We start from the raw sequence: 13,323 nt of genomic DNA, 5'->3' as shown, positions 1-13,323 counted from the left end.
ATTCCGTGTTCTGCATTGCCGTCCCATCCCGCATTCACTCAAGCTACACGACTCGCGAAGCTGTCCAGAGAACTTCGTCTGTGTACTGAGTAGGCAGCGTGGGTAGCGCGTCCCTCCGAGCACAAGGACTGTTAACCTTCCCTTCCCCCAGCCCAACTCCCCAATCATGGCGCATAAGACGTTTATTTAGAGAATAAACCTATTGAATCAATCAACCTTTTCGGAACCTGCTCCTTTTCACATGATTACCCCAAGTCCTCGCAATCTGCGGTATTGTGAATTCTTCAATTTGGTCATATACGATGTGAAGTTATTTCAACCTTATAGTATATGCCTGCCAACTTTTGCTATTAAATGATGCTCGCCTTGCGCTGTTGACGGCTCAAAGTTCCTACCGCACCCCAACCTCCTTCTATGTTCTCAAATGGGCCGAATGTAGTACATCGCGACTCCCTTTCTTTTTTGTAAGCTTAAAGGGATCCCCGGGACACTCACGGCTGAGACCCACTGCCATGAAAAACAAAACATAAAGCACGCTTTTTAGAGCTATTAGCATATAAAATTACACTTTTTACTTAATAAAGTTGCTTCCAGTGTCGAATTCGAAGTTCGTACCCTACTTTGTCTCGAAGCGATTTTATATGCGGTGCATATCTTGCCGAAACTCGGCTTCAGACGTTTTTTTACCCACTCTAAGCATTTTTCACTTCTGCTTTTTTTCTGACATATTAGCACTGTTTTAAGTATTCGCGGCTTAATAATTTTCTTTTCAACTGTATAATCCTTGTGCGTTAATGTTTCTTCAGAGACTGCACCTATTCTTCATTTTGTTATTATTCATCAGTGGCACCACTGCAGTGTTTTCCACTGTGGTACCCCTGCCAGTATACTAATGTTACGCTATTTACTTTGTTTGTCTAATAAATTGAAACTGAAACTGATTCCCTCCTTTTGATTTCAAGGCATCACTTTTTAGCATCATTTGAACACGAATACCTAGTGACCATTCAGTTTTGAAAAGCACGTTATTAAAAGCAGTGAACCTAAGTTTATAAGACTAGCTATGCAGACTTTCCTTATATTAGCAATCGATGAAAAATCTCATATATGTTAACATTTTGTAAGCAAAACAAACTTACCGTAGGACTGATCTCAGGCACAACGTAGCTACCTACCGAAAGTTGCAGTGTTCTGGTAATAAAACACCGATCGCATTTAAAAACTTTATTTTTTGTGGAAGTCACTGCCTACCGACCGATTCCCTTCCAACGTTTTGAACTGCGTTGAGTGAAATGCCAATTACTAAGCTGCCCACGTTATAATTACGTGCGCTGTGGAGAGCCCGTCGGCGCCACTTTAAGAAATTCTACGACTGAATTTGAAATGTATTTACAATCGATCAGGGCGTCGGTGTTCAACGTGCAACCCAAAAAGCAAAATGTCCACGAAGTTACACTGTTACACTGTCTATGTTCACCTCGGTGTTTTCTCTTTTGTATTTTAGACTACTTTTGTTTCTTAATCTTAGCTGCGTTAAAGCTAGATTGTACTTGACCTAGATGCGTTCGGTACCACATTATTCTTGCTCAAACCTTCAAATAATGCAATTCATTGTGTTTTCCTGCCAACTGGTGAAGATGAGCATAAAACAGTTTTTAACAAGGTAATTTGTATTACTATTCTCTACCAGAAAGTGCGATTCCTCAAAGCCTTTTGGGACCACCAGCAACAGACATTGGATTGTTGAAACGCGCTTCATTTTATAGACAGCACTATCAAGTTGCACAGTATAGATACTTGCTATACCTGATACGCAGCTTCCATGCGTGCAAAAATTAAGTTGCAAACGTTTCATATTCCTTAGGAAGAATCATACACACTCTCACATTTACATATACTGAGTAAATAATTTATTATCGCATGATTCATATGCACAGAATTCGGTTTCGCTTTCTGGGCGCCGATTTAGGCAGTGATGTCACAGTGTGGTGAAGGCGCTCTGCCACGTGTGTTTACCATGCGGCGCTACGGTACGCTGAGACTTTACTGCGACGTCTTCTCTCGCACACATGTTAAGCGGTATTCACACGAGGGAGTATTTCAGCCGAGAAATCCGAGGGAGGTCGTGGCGTCACCACAGCGGTCTTACGCTCGGCCAGCTCCTTCGCTCACGCGGAGGATGAGATGGTCGGACGGACATCAGTGTTTGCAGTCGCCAATCTCTACCGCAGAGCAGAGCTGCTGTAGCACTGTCGATTTCGCATCGGCGGCCGTTTCTGCTAAAGCCCCTACGTACTGATCTCGTCAGCCGCCCAAAAAGCCCCCATGGACGTGGTGCAGGCCTTGCGAGTGCTAATTGCTGCCGCGGCTAGAGAGCGACGCGCTACGCAGTGGGTGGGGAGACGCACGCTGGGAGCATCCGGCTTGTCTGCCTACAGGTCCATCTTCAGATGTTGAGTTCATCACTGCGACTGATATTCGATTGCCGCTCTCGTAAGCGGTGCAGATGACGATTTTGAATGCAAGTGGCCATCACATCATTACCTCCACTCTCGTATGTGCAGCTTTGTTTGGGACTTGAGTCCCATTTAGTGAAGCGCTCGAACTACCTGCGCCTGCCTGCGACACTTCGCGGCCGCCGCCTGCACAGCGAGCGTGCGGCTCTTTCAGTGCGTGTGTCGTGTGCGCGGCGACTTTTCGTGTCCAGTGTAATAAAAAGCAATAAAAACAGAGTGCCTGGAACTGCTCGAGAACTTGAGTCACGGCCAGCTGCCTGATGAGCCAACGAAATTCCGCCACCTCCGCCTCCACGTATCCGCTCCTTTGTAGTTTAAAAGCAAGATCTCCGACCTCAGATCGGAGCGGCAAATGGGGCAGTGCATCGCTCGCACTCGCATGCTGATCTGACCAAGCAGGCAACTTTGGGGTTCACGTTGACCTCGCTCGAGTCGCTAAGGTGGTATGATGTCACTGAAACTTTCCTATGCTGGCAATACATTGACGTCATGGTTAGTGGCGCTAGCGATGGGTACCGATCTCCAGGACGAGTATTTAGGTACTTTTTAGGAGCGAATTAAAATGTTAAACGTCTGCTGTAACTAGCACTTCGTGTTGATTGTTCTTGCATACAGAGGAAGCCTACACAGGCTTTTTACAGACTTAAAATTTAGTGTCACAACCTCTTTAATGCGTGAGCATTACGCGTTACTGGGCTCAGTTGGCGCGAAACGCGGCCTCTACGTATCTGCGTAACAAACCTTTTGTCCTTACGTTCCGCGTCGCCGGAAGGTTGGGATAAAAAGAATATCCGGGACATTAAGGCGAAATTTTGCGTGTTGGGCAATTCAAGACAGTGTCCTAGAGCCAAATAAAAAAATGGGGCCCTGGGCCTTCATAGTTTCATACAAAACTAAAGTTCATACCACAAGCTGCATGCAGCACTGTGGAGGCTACATTGTTGTCAATAGAGCAACCAATTAAGGGCGCCTAACTTACCGCGACGTAAAGCGAGAATAGACGCCGGGGCCTTGCGATTCCAAGATGGGACACAGGAAAGTTTTTTCAAAACCCCCTCCACGGTGAATTAGGCGCCCTCAGTGGGCGCTCCATTGACAACAATGTAGCCTCCACAGTGCTGCATGCAGCTGGTGGTATTAACTATAAGTAAAAATGCTCCTAAAAGCTGTCATCTCACAATGCATGTGGGAATAAAAAGAAGCCTGTTTTAAAGCAATCAATAAAAATGGGTTTTTACACAGTGTAGCTGCATTGAAACTTAGTATAAAAGCGAATTTCTTGCGCGTTTCACGACATAATACACTCAGCAATACGAAACTTAGCCGCACAACACTCAACGAAAACATCAGTCAAATAACTCAGCGACCACCGAAGTTCAAACCTCCTCACAATATCAGTAAAAGTCCCCCCCCCCCCCTCTTCGTAATTTTTATTTACCATTTCGGCGGTGGAAACACCAGATGTCGCTATTTGGAACACGTATTACAAAATTATAGTGTACAATGTCATTTCGGACAACTTTATAAGCATTAATTACCTAGTTATGTCTTATGGACCCTATGTTTATTACCGCACATACCGCACTCGACCCTCGCTAAAACCACAATGAACTGTAGTTTGCGTTGTTGACTTCTTTTTTTCTTTCTGTATTTTGTAGTTTGTTTCATTTTTTTTTACTGCTGAACTTTACAGGCCTTTTTGCTCGTGGTTGCATTTTCGAGATAGAGATCTTGCACCGCCAGAAAAAGGAGACAACAACTGCGTTCCTTCGGTTCAGGCGCCGGTCGCGTGATTGCCGTTCCGTTTCCTTTAATTTTCCGCTGCACAGCATTTCTCGTGTATGCACTTAGTCGCAACGAAGTAATCATAGTACAAAGCCGGCTATTTTGAACGCTCACTATACTTCTAACCTCTCAGAGTAATCTGCGCTATGGGTGGAAATGAAAAGAGGCTACAAACTGCTATTCGAAGGAGTCCTCAACAATTGCAAACTCGTGAAAACATATTAGACATCCCAACACGTTTACCTTCGTGCAGAAGCGGCAGCACGGAGAGCGAGAATTCCTCGCTGAGCCTGGCTTCGTTCTTACGGCGGCAGCACTTGGGCCAGCTGGACCTTTTGGTCCCGTCGTACGCGGCCGACGCAGAGTCCGCCGTCACGGGCAGCAGCGGTGCACCAGCGCCGCCACCCCGGCCCGAGTGCGGGGGCCGGCAGCAGAGCAGCGGCTCGCTTAACGAGCACAGCTCCTGTTCGGAGCCACTGCCTTCCGCGCACTGGGTCAGCGATACGCTGATCATGCTGTTCTCCAGAAGCACAGCCGCCGGTCCGTACATCACAGCACGTTCACTCTCCCAGAAAGACCATTCGCGCGACTGTCATTAGCGCTGTAACGTGACTAAGCGTCATCGCTTATTCGTCGTACAGCTTTTGCTCCTATTTCAGTCCACGACCGACGCGGCCCGGAGTGGACGCGTTTTTACCGGTGGGGGGGATTCGCTCGAACCGGCACCGTTGGCGCACGCGCGTGTCCCTCAGAGACCGGCACCGTGAGTCGCGTATCGACGAGTTTTTGTGCCTGCGTGAGAGGTGAGCCCATCGAGAGGAGGAGAGAGGGGGGAAACGAAAGGGGACGCGTGACGCCGCATCCTGTTTCCGGTTTCGTATCGTGCCCAGCTGGAGTGGTCATGCTACGCTCGCTATCGATGAGACGGGGAAGGAGGGGGAGAGGGAATTCTTTTCTCTTCTCCTGGCAACGGTGTTGTGCCGGCCAACTGGACCCGGAAAAATAAGAACACAGCCAATGGGCGAGCCAAGCGTAGAACGCATTGGCCTGAGTGGTGTCACTATGGGCGCCATTCTGCGCTGGCGGCAGTGCGCTATATACGTGCCTTGCGATGTTTTTTTGCAGGTTTTTAGTCTCACGTGAGCCGCGATAAATGTTACTGTCGCCTTTTTGTTCTGTATTCGCGTCGTGGTCACTTGCGACAAACGCGTGTTCTGAGCTGTATAGCCGACCGTATCAACTGTTTTTGTCCTTTCGGGTCCTCGTTCAGGGACTAGACAAATCTAATTAAACACCGAAAGCACGTTGCCCCAATTGGCAGTCTTTCATACGCCGGAACAAACGGCCCGTATGCGCAATGCATCGGAAGTTCGCCTAGGGTAGTTGTAGTCTCGAAGCGGTTAATGAACTGTGGCAATCAATCTAAAAAAATAATCACGTCAGCATTAAATTTTTCTTTTTTTCGAAAGAGTGGGTAGTTCATAATTTTCCGCGATTATTCTCAGCGGGAAACGATTCATTTGTGATCGAGGCATCTGTATTTGAGATGAGTCTTTCACTGAAATCAATTCAAGTTTATTTCAATAAAACTTTGCCGGTCCCCTGGCTAAATGCTGTTATAACGGCTTGATGAAGGCCCGAAAACTGCTGTTTGGCTTGCGGGAGAGTGTTTGCTGAAATTTCCGATTCCCTTAGATTTAAATTGTAAATAAAGTAAAATAAAATACTGTTACGGCACATTTCAAGGACTTACATGTGAGCACACCCCTCTTCTCATTTGATCAAACTGTAAACAGTAGAGCCAATGTTATTTGTAAAAAGCAAATAACAAACAAGATATATCATAATTTACGTATCTACCAAGAAAATAAACAACTGTAGCGTATTGTATTACAGTTGAGATTTCGTTTTCTCCCCGTTTGTTGTTTTGTCTGTCAACTGTGGTTAACGGCTGCAAACTGCCCTCCCTCACTGCCTCGTACAGGGGGATCGGACCCTGTCAAGCTAACATAGAATCAACTTTCTCGTCCATTCTTCCTGCAGGTACAGCCAGATGAAAAATTCAGAATAAACTGGATTTGAATTCGAACAATCTGTGGATGGTTCTGTGTAAATTACGGTAACTTCTAAATCGTGCGAAAATATATGGTCTATTATCGGTATTCCTGCATGGTAAAAACCTTTTCGATGCGAAGCATCTCATGCTCGGGGCTGTGTCCCTCCCTCCCTCGTTGTCATTGTCCACCGTCCGGACTCTACTGCGCATGCGCGTCTCTTCAGTCCCGTCAGCGTTTGGGCTGATGTCAGCGCAGTCCACTATAAAAAGAAACAGCTAGGCGGCACCCGGTTTCGATCCCACGACTCTCTGGCCGCAACGGGAGGTACGTGGCGCTCTTCCCACTGCGCTACAAACCGAGACGGTAGCATGTGCTACGAACGCGCCTTATGTCCTTCACTCATTCAAACTACGTCAAGAAGCTACTGATACAACGAAGGCACGCGAAGCTGAACGTCAACGGAAACGACGAACTGAAAACTAATGGGAACTTCAGTCGACCCCATGGCTGCTCCGCATAATACGCAGGGTTCCCCTACGGGAAGATGGTGTAATTTTTTTTTTGTTTCGTTCCTAAAACGCAGGAAATGTAAAATATTCAGTAACAAGGCTTTGTAATGAATAAATTGTATGCTATTACCAATTCTCGAGGGCGGAAGTGGGGAATCAAAAACGTCCAAGGCAAAAAAAAAAAGAGAAGCAAGGCAGCGACAAACGAATCAATTGGTGAGAAAAATTGAATCACTGATGTCGCTAGAGATGTAAAAAGAAGAGAAATTTGACGTCAGAAACGGGAACCTCTATGATATCCACACGGAAAATATTTTGCTTTTGGGCGCTAAAGCGCGTTGCTGAGCTTTGAGGGTAGGTACACACAAAATGTCTTTTTAAGGAAACTAAAATGAAATGAAATGAAAACAGAAACGATTCGGCACATTGTACTCGAATATATATGTATCGCTCCAAATCGATATGCAGGAAACAGCCGCCTTCCTGGAGGCACTGGTATCAAAGATAGCACAAAGACAGTAATTGCAAGGCGAAAGACGTCACTAAAAGAAGATTGGTAGGCTGGTCACTTGTAACGGACAAAATTTAGTTCGAGCCCCTCACTATCGGCAGTGCTAAAATTAAAACAGTTCATAGTGAAACCGAGATGCAACAAATTATTGGTCAGATGATACTCGTCATCACATCGTAACAAAAGGGACGCCAGTGTAATGAATCAAAACCTATTATTTTTCTGTTATTAGTTTTTATCAATTTTTCGTCGTTATTTTTCTTTAGCATTTGTTGTTTTTAATCTGTTTGTCTTGGTCTTAAGAATTTCATTTACCAATAACATTTATTTACATCATTATATCACCTAAATGTGTTGACATTAGGAAATATTTATCTTCGAACAGATAACGGCGATTACACGGTTGGTGCGGGGCGGTACTCGGACAGGAATGCTACGCGTTATTACCGTTATCTCCGCCATAAGAAAACGACACAGGAAGGAAACACGGTCAACATAGCCGTTCTGTAGCTCATTGAGTGATGTTTTCCTAATAACAAAACTTTCTTCAAAAGCAAGCTCGATAAGTTTGCAAGCGAACGATGCACTCGCGTCCAGACAGCCGGTCCGTGAGAACTGCTTCCTCCTGCCTACGTTCGCCGAAAGGGCGTTCCGCTGCATCGTCGTTCCTTCGTTCCCACAGCATATGCGTCGGGCTGGTGAGAAGGAGTGTTAACCTAGGCCAGGAAAATCAAACAAACCTTTTCTGTTTCTTATGTTATTTTGTGAGTACGCCACTCGCATTACGTGGCTTAGCTGGCGAAAAACGCGCCGTGCTTAGGACTGCGAAACGCAGAAGCGAGGCCGGGAATGGGTCGTCAAAGTTCCTGTTGGCTATGAACGAACCATCCAATAAAAGTTTTTAAGAGATCATTCACATTTTCATACGACTGCTTACATTTGCCTACAACAACTTGCAAAAAAACAGTCATTAACAATAACTCAGCAGTGCAAAACTCAGAGGCGCTTAACTCAGTGGCATACTTTGGAACATAACAAGAAAAGCTATCCGCGAATTCTCGCATTTTAAATGGAAGCGTAGGTGTCCGCGCAGCTGTGTAAACTATTCAAAAAGAGGAAGAACGTGGGAAAATACGAATCGTCGCTAGAGCTGGCTTGTGAGCGCAACTCAATAGAGCAGGAGAGGAGGAGACAGATACGAAAAATTGCCGTACACGCAGTGAGAGCAGTGACAAAGCATTGCCGGACGCACAGTGAAGTTTCAGTATCATTGTTTATTTGCATAGTTCCGGTGCTAATAATCGTCGTAATATGCATCGAAGAGGTCGTCGTCTTCTTCGCGGCGAGTGGTGGACGCAAAGTCATCCTCAGCATTGTAGACTACCCCCAGCGCAACTGGCGTAGCTTACACTAACTCGTGCAAGGCTTTGAAAACAGTGAAGGTGCTGGATTTCTTTAAACAAGAGCACTGAAGGACACATCACCACGCATTTGTACAAGTTTGAAGTTGTTAATTCACATGTTCCGTATTCACCGTCATATGCATCGATATCGTCGTGTTTCTTATGCCAAGCATTGCATGCGCGGTAGCGCTTGACGACAGCAGTGGAGATTTTTTTCTTTTTTTATTTTGCTGAAACCACTGCGCGAGCCGGGGACTCGGCGGTCGCCACGACGCACGCGATCACAAGCGCTCGACATTTTCTTGATATTTTTTCCTGCAACGGCGAACTTACTGCTTGTACCACAGATCCGCTGTTTAAAGCCGCCGGTGGTCTTGGCTATGACGCGTACAATAGCCGAGTTATTGTTCGCCCCGAGCAAATTAAAATTTAAAATTTCGGGGAAAGCGTTAATTAAGTGGCGCATTGAGCAGAAAGCCGCTCTATCTTGTCTGTAGCGGCCAAATAGGTATTAGAAAGGCCGACGTCACAAAGAGAAGTGAAATAAATCGGTTGAGGTGAAAAAGAATAGCAGCCATTCTTACTGTGTCCTATTCGTTCTTCAAAGGCTGGAATACGCATAATCTATTCGGAACCTTTCTCAATCATATGTTTCTAACAATTAGGAATCCATTCAAAACAGTACAACCAGGTTTATCACGTCACAGTACTCGAATGAAATTAGGGTCACATGGCTCAAACAATCCCTCAGCGTTCCCAGGCTTGCATTTGGTCGCATTATCTCTCGCCTGTGTTTTCTTCACGCTTTTCACTATACACCCCTGAAACAAGACAGGCTTTATTTAAACCACAACGAACGTCATCCTGATTGGATTGCAATCATCCGATAGCGCGAATCAACTGCCATACGTTCTTCTTTCCTTCTTTCATCACACAATAATTATTTAAAGTGCACTGCCGGATGACATCGCCTCTTGCAATAATCGAAAAACATTTAGTGAGAAACAAAACAGTCAAATTACTTCGCTACCTGTATTTCTATGATTTGATTCCCCATATAAAAATGTGTAACTCTGTTTGCTCTTAATAGTTGTGATTTACCTTTGTAATTTTGTATCTTTCTGCTCCCTTGTTTGTGTTTATGCGCTGTCTACTTAGGCCATGACCCCTGCCCCCCCCCCCCCTCCCTTATGTAATGCCCTCGGACCTTTAAGGTGGAAATAAATGAAATGAAATGAAACTAAATTGCCGACTCTAGTGGCTCGTGCACAAGTAATAACCGGATAACTTGTTTTCGCTTTGATTTCCCAGTTACGGGTGCAGCAATTACATGAGGGCGTAGGCGGGCAGGCTCGCTCACGAGTGCACTCGCACATCACCCACTGACCTCACACGAGTGAGTGGTGAGCGGTCCAGGGCAGGCGAGTGAGTGCGAGTATGTGTGAGCGTCAATCAGGGTGGTGACCCCACTCAGCACTCACGACTGTGAGCTCCACTCACGAGTGTGACCGCCGCTCACCATGGTGAGTAGTGAGTGACACTCGTGATTGATAACCAACCGTTCGTGAGTGGTACCGGGCGGGACTGATCACGGCTCATTGATATCACTGAAGCTCACATTCTATACTGCTGCAAAATAAGAACGTTGGTACTCGGCAAAATATTTAAGAGAATGTTTAGTTGACATCTGGGAGGAAATAAAATAAAATAAAATGTATCGGAAAACGATCCTTAAAAATTTGCTGGAGAGGTCATTTCCAAACATTTGCGCAACAATATTTGTGCGTTAAATACCCCTAATAGGAAAACGCAGACACACTCTCTACAAAAAAATTGGTCTCAGACATCTTGAAGAAAAATAAATAATTTCACCGGGACCTTAATACATAAAACAGGAGCAATCATTACCAAGACTAAAAAAAAAAATGTCGGTCGACCTGTCACTGATTTCACCTGTTCATTTTGTTCTTTTTTCGGTAAATAATTGTCACTCCAGAATCTCTCTTAAAGACGACCATCTTTCTTGCGCGAATTACATGGCCGTCTATCTGCCTGTCCCCGGTTTTAGCCACCCAGAAAAAGTAAAAGGAATTCTTGAACGAGAAGTTTATCTAGCCAAAATCTTTCCAGACCACTAAATCTGGAAAAATACATCGTGCTTGTCAACATGCTTGTTAAGCAACAAGTGAACATTACGCGTATTTGAGGCAGAACATCAATGCTCAATTAACATTCACAGTATTGGAGATAAATATGGGCTTGGTCATTGCTATAGCAAATAAAATACGTGTTGAAAACAATATTCTGACGCAGAAATAAAAAAAACTCCCACCTCCCCTCGCGGGAACCCCTGTGTAGATGCGACGCATAGGCGGAGCGGCGAAGGGACCGCGTTTTATAGCGCGCATAACGTTGAGGGGACTGCGTAAGCCGGTCCCAGTCGATGACGACGTTGGCGTACTTGTAAAGCGGCGTGGACTCTAGGTGTTTGAGCCAAGCGTGGATGTTGCTTCGCCGGAGAACGGCACACCGGTTATATGCGCAGCGCGCCCGAAGGAGAGGAAACCGCGGAAGAGAGAGTACTGCACATGCGCCGGCCCCAGCGCGTCTGCCGCGGCTATGACGCAACGTGCCGCGGCTATGACGCAACACAATCCACTTTAATCCAATCCAATCCAAATCCAAGCCAAGCCAAGCCAATCCAATCCAATCCAATCCAATCCAATCCAATCCAATGCCCCTCGCGAGAGAGTGTTCGCTATCGGAGAGGAGAGGGGGTGAGTGGCGGAGAGCGCAGCTGGCGCGGCGAGGAGAATGGGGGAGGGGTGGACAACGTCGACGACAACGACGACGACGCCGGAGGGACAAGGCGAGTGAATCAGATGCTCTGCATCTAAAAGAGCTTGCAGTAGTCTGTACTTCGTGGCAGTGTTCCAAGTTGAACAGTAAGAAAGGTTCCAGTAGATGGGTTGAGCAGTGGAGCGCGGGAGAATTGAATTGAATTTAGCGAACCTCCTCCGTGTTTACCGTGGAGGAGCAAGACAGGAGGGGACGGGCATGAGAGGTGGGTGGGCGAGGGGGGAGAGGCATCTACGGGGCAGACACGGCAGAACGTTATCGCCTTTCAAAAACATTTCTAGCGAAGTGAGCACATACGCAGCCAATTTTTTGTACCGAAATCCCCCTTGGCAATAAAACGCCCGGGCGCCTAACTGTCCGTGTGTTGACATGTCCGAGAACCGAAAGTTCGTGCTAAAATTACGCAATATAAATGTGTTCTTCTATTCCTTACGTTCCGTAGATATTAGATTGTGCTATAATTAATCATTTTAGTTTATTTTTGATGATTATAATTGATCAATTTTGGTTCATTCAAAGACTTTTTATTGAAATTTTTATTCGATAAATTGGTGACAGTAAAACTTCTCTTTCTCTTTTTCTTTTTTTTTGCAGCGAAGCTGTATATAGCTTGTCCGTGTACATTTATCTTGTCGTGGTCGCGGAGCAAAATTTTTATGCAGAATACGGTTTGCCCCAAGGCAAAATTTCGCCGAATCTCGACACATGGGTGTTCTGGATTTGTTTGTTTGTTTGTTTCTTTGTTTGTTTGCTTGCTTGCTTGCTTGCTTGCTTGTTTGTTTGTTTGTTTCTTTGTTTGTTTTTCTCCCATCAGAAAATGGCCGTAACGTCCGTGATTAAATCAGCATCTTCGGTATCAGCCGCACAACGCCTTAGCAACCGAGCTCCTGCTACAGGTTAGCCCCTGACCGCAATTAAAACGGTCTAATTAATGTTATTCGTCAGCCACAGCAGCTTATTTATTCATTAAATCTAGGGTTTCATGCGCCTGAGCTACACCTCGGTTATGAGGGCCGCCGTAGTGAAGGGCCCGGGATTATTTTTTACCAGCTGTGGATCTTCAGCGTGCGCGACATCTCGACACACGGGCATTTTCGCTTTTCGTCTTCTTCAGAAAAGCAGCCAGCGCGGACGAAATCGGAGAGTCACAAAAGCTGTTTACCGCTTCTTCTCTATCGATGATCGTTATCCACGATGGCTTTAATCGGCATGCAGCGATTCCATCGTTTTAGATGCGAAGCATCTCATGGTCGGGGCTATGTCTTTCCCTTGTTGTTGTTGCGCCGTCCACACCCCCACTGCGCATGCTCGGCTTGCTCCCGGTGCGACAGTGTTGCCGGTGTCTTCCTGGGCCGGCACGAGAGGAGCATGCTTCCCCTTTAAGGGCTTCTGGAGCGACAGTGTTGCCGGTGTCTTCCTGGGCCGGCACGAGACCAGCACGCTTCACGCGCCTTTGACGTTTCATCGTCGTCGGCAGCGGCGTGCGTCGGCGAATCTCGGCGGGCCGTAATTACAAGCAGCCCACAACCATCCGGGGAACGTGCATCGACCTCATCTTCAGCAACTTTAGGGTTCGTTCACTACAACAGCCCTTGACTTTACATTTCACAGACCATAAGGCGGTCATAATCAAAGCGGAACGCCAACCACAGCTCGACGTCACCTACGTGGAATATGGTCATG

General features: G+C 46.2%; 1 protein-coding gene across 3 annotated transcripts in view; it reads right to left on the bottom strand.

Moving 5' to 3' along the window:
- LOC144174533 (solute carrier family 35 member F3-like) overlaps nucleotides 1–13,323 on the bottom strand; it is a 352,239-nt gene that overhangs the window by 51,963 nt on the left and 286,953 nt on the right. The window contains exon 1 of one of the 3 annotated variants that reach the window (XM_077703285.1): nucleotides 4,545–5,025. The exons of the other annotated variants lie outside the window; for them this stretch is intronic. Within the exon in view, the coding sequence (XP_077559411.1) occupies nucleotides 4,545–4,851 (307 nt within the window). The 5' untranslated portion in view covers nucleotides 4,852–5,025. Of the gene's footprint in view, nucleotides 1–4,544; nucleotides 5,026–13,323 lie in introns of those variants that run through there. 3 annotated transcript variants of the gene reach the window in all.

Source organism: Haemaphysalis longicornis, unplaced genomic scaffold (assembly GCF_048455015.1).
Source record: "Haemaphysalis longicornis isolate Haplotype H1 unplaced genomic scaffold, Haemaphysalis longicornis Haplotype H1 scaffold_3, whole genome shotgun sequence".
NCBI lineage: Eukaryota > Metazoa > Arthropoda > Arachnida > Ixodida > Ixodidae > Haemaphysalis > Haemaphysalis longicornis.
Note: the sequence above shows the minus strand (reverse complement) of the source record. Positions and strands in the feature narration are given on the sequence as shown.